Source organism: Anoplolepis gracilipes, chromosome 11, assembly GCF_047496725.1.
Source record: "Anoplolepis gracilipes chromosome 11, ASM4749672v1, whole genome shotgun sequence".
In the NCBI taxonomy this organism is placed as follows: Eukaryota; Metazoa; Arthropoda; class Insecta; order Hymenoptera; family Formicidae; genus Anoplolepis; species Anoplolepis gracilipes.
The window spans coordinates 5158897-5172567 of NC_132980.1; the positions used below are offsets into that span (position 1 = coordinate 5158897).

The window sequence follows — 13671 nt, forward strand, 5'->3', positions numbered from 1 at the left end:
CTGCAGAACCGTTGCAACAGTGTTAGTACACTCTGTAAGCTACAATAAACTATTTGAGCTCACGTATAAGTTATATAACGAAATTAGTGATATAAAATTAGATAAAAATCAATAAATAAACTACGTTGTGTTTTGTTAAATTTTTTTTCAATGGCGATAACACGCTTGCCCGACGAAGTGATTAAACTCATTCTAGAAGATGAAAACGTTAGCATTGAGGATGCTTTAAGTTTTAGTTCCACATGTAAAAGATTCCAGAAGATACTGACAAAGAAGTTTTGGGAAAAGAAATTTTATCAGGGGTATGTCTTTTTATTTAAAATTTTTTATAATAATATTTTTTATTTTATTATATATAATATTATATTTATAAAATATATATAAAATTATATATAATATTAATATATTTTATATTAATATTAATTTTACATTTAGTTGATGTTTTATTCAATAGATCGTTTTTAATTTACAAAGAGAGTTTTAATGCGTGAAAATTTTTAGAATATTTATTAAATAAATTAGATCGCTCGAGACAACATAAGTACAGAAGTGAGTTGATCATATTTTGATAATTTTATAAATTTTAAAATAAAATTTTGTATTATTTGCGATTAATTATACAAAAGAATCCTATACATAAAAATTATTATCAATAGATTATTATCAAAATATGATTCTCATCTCGATATTTATACGTCCGGCGTCTCGGGCGATCTAATTTTTTAAATAAATATTTTATTAATTTATTACACAGAACTTTTTGTAAAACTATTGTAGAACTCTTAAACTTTTAAAATTTAATAAGAAAAATTTAAAAAATCGTCAGAGAACAAAGTGAGGCGCAATAACTTGGTTGGTTTTAAGCTTTTTTTTATTTAATGGTCAGTACTATTTTAGTTTAATCTATAAAAAACTGTAAAGCTTGCTGCACATGATTTCTGATTTGCATTATAATTGACCAATAATAATTTCGGTTAAAAAAATTGTCAAATTATCGATGCTTGGAATGCGATCCAGCACGAAAAAGCATCGTGTGCCATAAGCTTAAAATTATTAAAAATAAAGCCAGAACTCTCAACAATTAAAAAATTTCCACGAAGATGCCAGCGTCACACACCAGTTATTGTACCTTTTTCAAACATATTTCTTAAAATTATATTTATTCTGTTTATTTAAGCATTATATAGTAACATTAACTTATTAAAAATTGAAAATAAGTTGGTAGAGAAAAATGTATCAATAAGGTTAGGTATAAAAAGAAATAAATTTTTATTACTCTTTTAATTTTACATAACAAATATATTATGTTAATATTTTCAACAAATAAGATTCATGACGTCTACTTTATGTCAATAATAATTAAGTGTAATTTATTAAACATTTTGAGACGTTAAGTTAATTTTAAATAAAATAAATACTGATTTTGATTCAAGTTTAATATTAATTTTAATTAAGTTGTATAAATAATTTTAAAAGCTTAATTTACATTAATAATATTTTAATAATACATTGTATAAGTAATATTTTACTTTAGCAATACATTTTTTAATATGTGTGTGTTACTATCTATTACTATTGTGATTATTTACAATTTGGTTAATCTTTATCTTTATTTAATAAAAAAATAATGTTATATTTATAATGTTTTTAATTTGTCACAAATATTAATATAATTAAAAAATTCATATTTGTGGTTTATAGAAAGTATATTGTTTATCGTTTATTGCTGATAATGTGATATTGAATAATATTTGAAATTTTTTTGTTTAAATGTTAGGTGTCCGTCTGTGAAATATAAGTATAATACAGAGAAACAGAAGAAACTTTTTGACAATTTAGATTTTAAACAACAAATTAAAGCAGGTTTAAAATATAGCAAAAAAATACAGCAATATGTGTCTTTAATGGTAGAAAATGGCTTATGGCTTGATGAGAAAGAAGAATTGGAATGTCTTCTGCGTTCCATAGCCGAAAATCCGAAATCTCTGATTTACTATTTTGTTGTAGATAAGTTAAATAGAATCGTTTCTACACAATCGTTACGGTAAAAATCAATAAATTAAATATTAGTATTATGAATATTAATGCAATTGTACATTCTGAATGTGTAAATATATTTTAGAGAACCCGGTTGCAATTTAACAAGTGCATTTAACTTTGGCATAATTATTCGATGTCTAAAACAATATCGATTAAGACATAAGCGAAACAAATTTATAAATATGCCAGAAAAACAGCAGGTTTTAGAACGGCTACTTACTCTTACAGTACAATATGTTACACCACAAATATCTTTCCTTATAAAAACGTGTTTAGATAGTATTACAAAAGAAGTATTATTTCTCCTTAAAGCGAAATATCCTGCGCATTCAATATTCTCGACATCTTCTGATCAATTATCTGATTGGAAAAACAATAATATCAACGACAATTTCTGGGATGAGACAGAAGCAAGGCAAATTATAAATATTCTTCAGAAATTTTTTTCTGAATTGAATCATGACAAATTAAAGCAACTATTGAGAACAGAATATCTAAATGAATCGAAAATATTTTGGGTAAGTTATTTTAAATTATGTTAAATTATGGTTATAGTTTGTTGCGCTGTGAGAACATAACTGTGTTTTATATCTTACAAAAAAATAAGTTCAATAAAACTTTATTAACATAATTTATATATTGATACAGCTTTTAACAAATTTTGGAGAGAATCTACTACTTTTTATATATCACAGTGTAGCCAGAAGGCTTGGCATACGATGCGTTCTACTAGTAGATTCAGCTGAAATAACAAATAAGATAGGTAATATAATTGTATGGAAACCAAAATAGTAAGTATAACTTTAAGTAAAAAATTTTTTAATCTTTCCAAAATATTGGTACAAATTGTTTTACTAATAATCAACAAACTCAAAGAGTTTTATTATCTATTTAGTAAATTTTGATATGTTTTCCACTAATGACATATGTCATAACGGAAATTTCAATTTATACATTTGATCCAGAACATCTTGCGTAATTCTCGCAATTGTTTCTATGATTCTATTTCTAAGAAGACATAAATTTATTTTTACAACATTTTTGACATCCCCATTGAAAAGAAAATTTATGGCCGCCAACTATAAGACGCAATTAATTTTTCTCAACGATGAATTTAGGTTTAGAAAGTTCTTTCAGGAAAAACAATTGCAAGAATTACGTCAGATGTTCTGAATTTAGATAAAATATGAAGAGTATTAAAAATTACGTAAATTACATGACGCGGTTAACAGGACATGTAAAAATTTACTATATAAAAAAACTGTTCGAATTATTAATTATTACACAAATATTTAATATCAATAATAAATAAATTTTTATAAATAATATCAATACACAGTTTGAATTATTTATAAAAATTGATTAAAACTGAAATAATCGGACATTTTATATATGTATGTACGTATATATATGTGAGATATAATGGAGAGAAAGATGTTATTAACTAAGAGAAGGATTTATTGAGGATATAGTATAATGGTGTAGGCACAGAATGACGGCTGGATACAGACTGTCCTGTGTGTGTGTGATTCATCGTACTTTCTCAATATTTTATCTGTTATAAACAATGCTAGATACTCGCACCATATGATCTAGCCGCTATCGCCTAGAACGTCGCAACAGCAAGCGCGCACATAAAACTTATCTTCTAACAACAATGCTCTGAGGAATACAGTAAATGTAATGCATTTTTAATCTTACATATACATACGTATAATTTTTTATTATTTTCAGTAATACAGAAAATTTAAATAACGCAGAGTGTTTTGTGATAGTCAATGATTTTGATTTTTATAAATTTATCGAAGGGAGGTATAACTCTTTACATAATTGTCTATTTAGGACTCTATTTAGTTATGAAAAGGTTGGTAATTTTTTACATATTGTAATTTTTATATATAGCCTTAAACTTTAATTAACAAAAATAACAATTAATTATAAATGTTAATCTAAATGATATTTTAAGTCCATGACTAAAGGAAATAATTTTAGAATTTGTCATGCAAAAATTATGAAGAAACTACAATTTTTAATTTTTTTTATGTAACTATAATGTTTAAATTATTTTTATGTCGCGATTTGAACTATGTTTGTAATTTCTTATAAATTAATGTAGAAAATTATAAATATTAGAATTTTTACGAATTTACTTTTACTTATTATAATACTCATAAAAATGTTCGTGAAAAGTTGTAGAAACGTGTAAAAATTTTGTAAATATTTTTTGAAACTTATTACAATTTCATTCAACCATGAATTCCTAATTTTTACAATTTATAATTTGTTGATAAAAATTTTTTATAAGAATACGTGAATTGTTGTAAAATTATTTTCACCAAGTGAGTCAATACATTTTATAAACAATAAGTAATAAACATATGTTTTTCTAGATAATAAACTGGACGATAAAAAGTTATATTAGTGAACAAATGCTTGTTTTCGAAAATTACTTATGGGAATTAGAAATTATAAGAAAAATAATAAATAATGAAGATGTTGATATTTTAGCACCAATAAAGGTAATTTATCGCACATCACATAATGTAAACCGTAATAATATAATAATATGTAAAATAATTATGCAAATTATAATTATCTACACTTTGCTAAAAAAAGCGATTCACTAGAAAAATAAGAAAAATTTATAAAACTTCAAATGTTTATAACATAGTTAATAATTATCTCATGCAATCGGTATTAAAAGTTTTTTTAAAATACAGATGTTTACCTTGATTTTAATTACCTTGTTACAATAATTATTAACTGTGTTATAAGCATTTGAAATTTCATAACTTTTTTTAAATTTTTCTAGTATACTGCTCCTTTATTGGCGGAGTATATAACTTGAGTCATTACATTAATTAGTTTAGAAACACCTCAACAAAATATATTAATTATATTCTGCTATTACATTTTCCACATACATGCACCCATACACGCATACGCACGCATATACACACGCATATGTACGCAGGTTAGAGCCGACATGGTAAGAAGGATACCAAAAATAAGAAGTAAAAAAATCAAATTTGCGATTGGTATGATCGTAAAACATGATGATATAAGGCCCTGGCGTGGAAGGGTTGTAAAAACTCATATTGGCGTGATAATAGGTTGGCATTTTAAGTGTAAAGGTGAATTTGTGGAAGAATCATTGAGTTCTATAGCTCCACATTTCTTCGAATGCTATAAAAACTTTCTAATGTCGCTCTGTGAGTCCACTTGTTTACGAATGTATAAATGTAGACACTTTAATCAAGTCCATTACATAATTCTCATCAATGGAAATAAAATATGTTACGTGCAACAGGGTACGAATATTAGTAGCATTCTTATGTATTATATATATTCTATTATTTTTGATTCGTACAATATAAAACATATTTTTTTTATGTTAGATGACATATCGATATGTCCACCACAGCAGATTGATAATGTAGAGATAGGACGATATTTTTCTAGATTTAAAGGCACTCATTACGTACCAAATGAAAGTCTGGCAGAAGATTATCCAGAAGATGGTCTTGCAATTCTCAACATACTTTCCAATACTAATTAATATTATCATAAAATGTACAAGTTGTAATAAAAATATTAATGATATAAAAATACTATAGTGCATAGATGTATTTTAATATTAAAATTTTTTACTATAACATTAGTTATTATAGAGATTATTAGAGATTTTAAAATTTACCGTTTTATGGTTTCGCCATAATTCTATATTCTAAAGATATTTTATTATTCGTAATATAATCTTAATATCTTTTTGAATTTTAAAATCTCTAATAATCTCTATAATAATTAATATTATAGAAAAAAATTTTAATATTAAAATACGTCTATGCACTATAATATTTTTATATAATTAATATTTTGGTAAATATATATATTATAGGGGACCCCTCGACGATGACCATGACCTTGACACATGTTGTCAAGATCGAGGTCATCGGCGAGGGGTCCCCTAATATACAAATTTACCCATAAAACTTCGGGAGCGTGTAGAGGACCGAAAAACTAAGATAAAAAATCCTTTACAGATTTACTCGTTGCAGTTAATGCTAGATGTAAGGCTTGCATTGTTGCAAGAGGGCAGCATTTTGAACAATATCTGCATTAAATAGATGATAACATGAATAAAATGTAAATAAAAAAGTAAAAAAACGAAAATTTATTTTGTTTCTTTTTTTGCGATTTTCTTTAAAATGGAGCAAAAATATCTTTTCTTTAATACAATGTAATGTACTAAATTATTCAGAAACTATAATAGCATCGACATTTCGATATTTAGAAATATTATATTAGTATAAACAATAAAGACTAAAAAGCTCACAAATTAAAATTATGGGAAAAAATGAAAGACCTGTAGAGCCAAGCACCAGATGAAGGAGCGCAAATAAAAACAACGTTTTGTAGTAAGACAAAAGCAAACTTTATCTTCAGACATTTCGATCTATTTTTGGATCATTTTCAGTGATAAAAAGAGTTTTTCTAGAGTACTATAAAGGCGCCCATGCGTTCGTAATTACATCAACTTATAAGGCTGAGTCTCCCAATGGTTTCACACTATATAATTGAAAGTAATGGTGCATGCTCAAATACACTCTCGAGGTCAATGTTATAATGGCGAGGACAAGGAAAAAGAAAAGAGAAGAAAAAACTAGAAGGAGACTCATTACAAACTATGAGCAATGCATGCAACCGTCTCACGCCATGCAGAAGTGGGCAAACTTTTATTCGAATAATAAATAACGAATAATAGAAGCAAAACATAATTTATTTATAAATGACGAATACATTTTTATTCAAATAAAAATGTATTCAATTAAATAAGTATTTAAATAAATTTTTATCTAAATAATTATTTAACCAATATGTTCGTATTATTTTTTATTCATATGAATAATACAAACAATTAAATAATTATATTGCATTAAATTAAATACATATAATAATAATCATTTAATATGAAAATAACAATTATTTATATAACTATGATAATATAAATAAAGCTGTTTACATATTTTTTATTAAGAACGTTTCATTTTAAAAAAATATTACAAAAAAGTTACTACAAAACTAACAAAAGAAATAAAAACTGAAATAAATTTATTAAAATAAATTTATCAATGAAAAAAATGAAAGAAAATCAAAGTACACATAATGCTTGCTGTTCTTTCTCTCTCTCTCTCTCTCTCTCAATTATTTTTACATTTAGGAAATTTAAATAATATTGCTATATTATAATAACAATAATGTTGTTAATATTATAATTTTATTAATTACTATTCTATAAAAACTACATAATATATAATAGATAACACAAACGGAAAGTAAAATAATATAATTCAAATAACGAATGAAGCAATAACGAATAACGCAATAACGAATAATGCAAATAATGAGTAATATAAATAATAAATAATACAAATAACAAATAAAATTTTATTCAAATAACAAACTAAATAAAAATGCATTCGAATAAATATAAGAGTTGAATTATTGCCGGGATTACGTCCCAATCCCTCAAATCGTTTTTTGTCTAACAAATAAAATCTTAAGCCGTTCACAAGGTGTGTTAAAACTCAACGACAATGGATAACCATTATCGTCCAAGATATTAATGACGAGCTTAAAATTCTTTTAGTGAAATCTTGGATGCGATAGTAAGAAACTCCTATCAATAAGTCTGAACGTCGTGCCTTTTTTTATGACAGAGAGGGTGAAAGGAGTAATAATTTAAATATCTTCCAGAAAACTTGTTTTATTACAAGACGTTGTTTTCATTTGCGCTCTTTATTTGCTAGCTTGCTTCTCTTCGTTTGACTCTACGTACCTTTCATATATTAGTATAATTTACCTTTATAAATATATTATTGATATAATATGAGCGCATACGTTTATCGCAGACGAATATTTTATTGCATATATATAATATAAATCATAATTTTATATGAAACTTAATTTATATTATGAATAATATATAAAAGACATATTTGATAAATTTACGTACGAATTTTGAAAAACACTTGAAAGCAAATACAAATGTAATATATGTATAATGTATATACATATATAATATTTTTATATAAAATCAATCAAAAACTTCAAATTTTTTAATACTTCTGTTCTTCACATATATATATTTTGCAACTTTATTTGTACCTTTATACGGGTATATTAAAATTATAAGTCGAGGATATCGACATTTAAATCTATATGCATGGTGGAAAATTTTCTAAAAATAATTTCTTGTAGTTTTCCTGACGTGTAATGTATGTAAATAACTGTAAACCGGTCTTTTGCATGACATTTAATTGTGGACTTCTTAGTAGACATGTTATTAATATAAAATAAAGGAAGAAGCAATTTTCTTTAATTTGTACTTGATTTGCATTTTATTTTTCATAATAAATAGATTCTAGGTCGATTTTACATAAATTTTAGAATTAAATTTTTCGATCGTACATATATCATATCTTTAATATAAAAAATCTTCAATATTTACTCCTGTTCCATAAAGATTTTACATAGTATTTAATACAAAACATTTGACAAATGTAATAAATCGTAACTAACATATTAACGTTTTAACCATCACCTACGATATTGCTGAATCAATTTGCCTACTATTCGTAGAAACTTACTTATAAATTTTTTTATGTATCCTGTATATATGAGTTCTTAATAGATAGGTTGCTCCTGTCTCTTCAGTCGTCGGCCACGGCAGTCTCTTTCTGTTCATCATGCGAACATGTGTGTTTTTCATCAGTTCTTCTCGCCATACGTTGGCGAACATTGATTTCGTTGTTTCTCGGGAAAAGAGCATCGTTGTCGCAATTGAATCATAACAGACAAACAACATATTTATTTTCATTCTCTCAATTCATTATTGCAGCCGTTATATATTATATTAAGAAATTACTGTCTAGAAAACCAAATTAATTTCACAAATTATTGACGATGTACGATAAAAGTTTCGAATTTTTGTGTTGTGCGCTTTTGTTCTTCGCTTCATCTACGGAGCCTCTGCGGAACTTTATAATTGACAGCAACTCGAGAAACGAACTTCACGGAAATTCCACGGAAAAAAATGACAACGGAACGATTTCCAATCGATACAGTTTGCGTAAAAATTTCACCATGGATTACGAAAATGCTCAAGATGTGTTCCGTATTAATTCTAGTGGTAACGATCGCAAAGATGATGATTTGTTTCATTATGAACCCCTCGTGCGTTATGTGAAATATCACGAAAAACGTAATCAAATGCGGAGGGAGCTTCGAATGAATTTTACAAAGATCGACAACAAAAAATATTCCATTAATGAAAATGACAATCAAAATTACGTCGTTCCGCACAAGAAATGCGACAATGTTACTTGCATTCGCCTTTGTTGTCTTCTCAGTGATCGCTATGAATATTTTCGCAATTGCAATGCTGAAGGACCTGAACATGTTTTTTCAGATGTATATAACTCCTGGATAGAAACGAATATGAAGACTGAACATAAGAAAATAGACGAAATGTTTCAACTGATTGTCCAAGATCCGTGCTCAAACGATACCGAAATCGTACGGATCAGTCTTAATGACGATAGCTTTGGTTTGAACAAATACATTTTTTTCGAAAACGGCACTTTATTTCTTCCCTACTTTGACCAATTCTTCGAATCAACATCCTATTGTCTAGCCTTTTCAAATCAAGATCAGGTTGATGCAGTTATCTGCTCCAAGACTTTAAAACAAGCCGTGAAAAAAGAAAAGGATTATTTCATTGCAGTTATTAAACCGGTTATAGGAAGAATGTACATTTTCAGCTGGATTTGCACTATAGTGTCTACGTTGTTTATGTTCATAATATTCCTGATGTACAATATACTGCCAGAGCTGCATAATATACATAGTTTCATGTTGCGTAGATACAGCAGTATGATGCTTATCTACTACATAAGTAAAATGCTGGTAGTGCTAATCGGAGAAAAAAATCTGGCGTATTCCATTTCTATTGCAAGCGGTACAGTATAGCTAAATCATGTAATAATGGAGTCAATGTATTTGCGTATACATTTGACTGATTTGTGTATACTTCTGTTAATCTTCATAAATTTTTAGGAATTTTTATAAATTCTTATAATAGAAAATTGAAGTACTTTTTTCCATACACAGAAATGCTTACTAATTATCATTTATTTTAAAGTACACTTTCTAAAACGTTATTTATTTAAAATATTCTCCATAATTGCAGGATTATTCACGTATTTCAGTGATTTATCATGTTTCTTCTGGTTAAGTGCAATGAGTTTCGATATGTGGTGGACATTTAGGTAAATGATCAAGTATGTTTTTTTATACATTATTTATAATATAAATTAAAGGTAAAGATTTAGATTAGGAGACTCAGCTTTGATTACGATGACCTTGACATATGTTGTGACGTTCAAAAGGTTTAGCCGTTGCTCATAGTTTATTGAAAAGTTATAAACAAAAAAAGTTTTGACAACATATGTCAAGGTCATCGTAATCTGCGTAATGCACGTGTAGGAGAAGGACTCTTTCCCCTGTATTCTCATCCCGAAAAAATTAAGCTAACTCAACTCATTCTGAAGAAATTGAACTTTAAATTTTCCTCACCTTTGAAAAATGGGTTGGATTTGTTCAATTGTCTCCGGAGGTGCAGAGGGAGGGAATCCCATCCTCAGCCATGCGTTTACTTAATACACAACTTACATGTATAAATAATTGATATAAACTTCATGCTCGAACAAATTCAGATTATCGCTTTAATTTTTTTAATTGTTAACATTTTCTTAACAAACAACGAGCAACTAAAACATTATACGTTACTTAGGATAACGACCTTGTCAACATCAAGGTCGTTGGAAAAGGGTTCTCTATACTAACCCGTAATATACATAGTACATAAAACAGATTTTTAAACATCTTAATAAAAAACATATTTTAATGTACATTTTCATCGACATTTTTTATGTATTACTGGTTAAATGTAAAGTCTAAACTGTTCTTTGCAGAGATTTTCGTTTGTCAACAAAAAAAGTGGAACAACAAGCCAGGAAAAAGTTCCTATACTCTATCATTGCTTGGGGAATTCCCTGCATTCTCACTACCATTTGCATCATCATGATATTTGTTCCCGGCGTGCCGAAAAACATAATTCGACCGAAATTTTATGTCACTACATGTTGGTTTCCTAGTAAGTGTCTATTAACATAATTCTACTGACATTTAATTATGATTAACATTTGAAAATTTATATTTAAATTAAAAATATGTTTTGTGTGTATTTGCATTATATAATATAATTTAAGAATGTATTTTTTATTTCAGTTGGTGCGGCTTATCTGTTGTACGATTACGGGCCTAAAGTTATTTGTACCGTTATTAGCGTTTTCTTATCCATTCAAACAGCATTGAAGATCGCACGATATGAAAAGGATACAGCTCGTTGTCTTAATAATTCAGAGAGCCGATGTTATAATGAGAACAAAAAATGGTTCGTACATAAACAACTCTATATACAGTTTCTATCTTAATATGATATATGCTATCGTTTTTATTTGTGACTGGCATTATAAAATTAATCGTTGTCGATAATTTTGTCATTTATCAATACAAGAGAAGATTGGACATTTTTCTACATGCATCAATGTGCTTTCACATTTATGAGATTTTTTTGTACAAACATATCACCGCTGTACAATCGCGCGCGCATATTTTCTCAGTAATATCTGTTATTTTCGAAAATATATGATAAACAAAAGAGATAAATTCAAGATGAATGTTTACATCTTCTAATCTTCTTAGCATAAAAATTACAATAATATTTTTTCCCGAAAAAGATACAACTTTTTCTTCTGCCGTTTCTCTCTTTTTTTTAAGCTTAAAGTTTATTTTATGAACTGTTTTCATTTAACTAAATTATTAGTATTTATCATTTAACTAAATTATTAGTATAAATTATTATATTATTTTATGTATATCTAAAAATGTAAAGTAATTACAATTTTTTCAATTATTTATCTACATAAAGCAGTAGAATGGTTATAAGCATGATTTTAAGAATTACCTATATCATAATTTTAAAATATATAATTAAAATTCTTATATTTATTTGCAGGGCCAATCTGTATCTGAAACTGTTTATAATGTTGTTTGTCATAATAGCCATGGAGTGGATTATAATAACAACGTTGGTATTTGGGCTGTTTAAGGATATTAGTTTAACAAAGACATACGTTGCATTTGGTATGTGTATATTAGAAATCATGAAAGATATCGGTATTTTCACGATATTTGTTTGTAAGAAAACAATTATGCAATTGCTATTAAAGCATTTCTGTAAGAACCACCAACATGCTTTCAAAATTTTTACATGCAGCAGTTACACTCTTAAAGATATAAATCACGGTGTCAAACACAATAATTCTATGGAAAAATATCAACAAAGCAAAAGGATGGACAAAGAATTTACCTAATAAGATCAATTTTATATACAGGATGTTCTAAATCTACCGCATCACCTGATAATAACAGATTTGTGAAGTTATTTTGAAACAAAAATCTCAATATATAATTCGCGAATATAGTTTTTGAATGACGTTTTAAGCTGACCAATCGGATTGTTAAAATTATTAAAATTATTATTGAAATTATTAAAACTACATTATAAATTTTCGACATAGCATAGTGTTTTATTTGTAAAATGTTCATAATTTTGACAGAGCGCATGAGTTTTTATGTGAAACAGATCTGGGTATGCATGACTTTCTAAATTATTATGACAAAAAGTCTTTGTGCTATTTATTTTTAAATCATCAAATTTTTATCATTATTCTTCTTAAAACATACTTTATAGATATAATAATTTTTGTATGTGTATTAAAAAAGTTTAGAATTTAGTAGATATATTATATTATAAAAAAGAAGAAACATATTTAAACGTTTATTATATACGATTTTTTATAATCAATTTTTAAGAAATCAATTCTTTTAATTTGGTTTTTTTGGTAAATCAGTTCTAGTTATTTCGATTCAAGATCGAAATAACTAGAACTGATTAGAAAATCTATTTTTTCTAAAAAATTACTAACTCATTACTAGTTATTAATATAGGTGCTGCGATAAATTTAGAACATCCTTTATATTTACCCTCGTTAAGTTCAATTTTTTCCAAACCAATTAATATATCTATTTCGATATATGTAACATACAATTAATGCAAATGTACATATATCTTTTTTCTTTATTTTAATCTGAAAACAAATTTTTTTTAAATTTGAAATGCGATGTCAGCTGCTTTGTATCATAAATATTTTTACAAAAGCAACATAACTTTTTTAACGTTAATGATACAATGCGTTTAATATTAGAGACTTTGACATTGATCAAGGTTAAAATTTTAGTTTTCTTCATAATAAAATTCTACAAAATATCTCTGCAAATATTGTACAAATTCATTGTAGAGACTTAAAATAAGCAAATTTGTGACGAGAAACATAAACTGGTTTTGAAATATGTAGGCAACTATGTTTGATCAGTCGAGTTTTTATATTGCGTGTCTGCCAGTCACCGAAATGTCACGAAAACTCGGCTGATCGATGTACTCTC

The 13671-nt window shown here is 26.6% G+C and overlaps 2 protein-coding genes across 2 annotated transcripts; both read left to right on the forward strand.

Moving 5' to 3' along the window:
* Window positions 1-1959: 1959 nt before the first annotated feature.
* On the forward strand, window positions 1960-5599 carry LOC140670847 (uncharacterized). Its single transcript, XM_072901632.1, has 6 exons — window positions 1960-2044; window positions 2123-2558; window positions 2689-2831; window positions 3775-3904; window positions 4431-4559; window positions 5015-5599. The coding sequence occupies exons 2-6, from the start codon at window positions 2223-2225 to the stop codon at window positions 5597-5599; spliced, it is 1323 nt and encodes a 440-aa protein (XP_072757733.1). The 5' UTR covers window positions 1960-2044; window positions 2123-2222.
* A 3166-nt stretch (window positions 5600-8765) lies between these two features.
* Window positions 8766-12829, forward strand: LOC140671044 (G-protein coupled receptor Mth2-like). The gene is made up of 5 exons (XM_072902065.1): window positions 8766-10060; window positions 10292-10370; window positions 11076-11257; window positions 11392-11557; window positions 12182-12829. Exons 1-5 carry the CDS (start codon window positions 9007-9009, stop codon window positions 12537-12539), a joined length of 1839 nt encoding a protein of 612 aa, XP_072758166.1. The 5' UTR covers window positions 8766-9006; the 3' UTR covers window positions 12540-12829.
* Window positions 12830-13671: the final 842 nt, after the last annotated feature.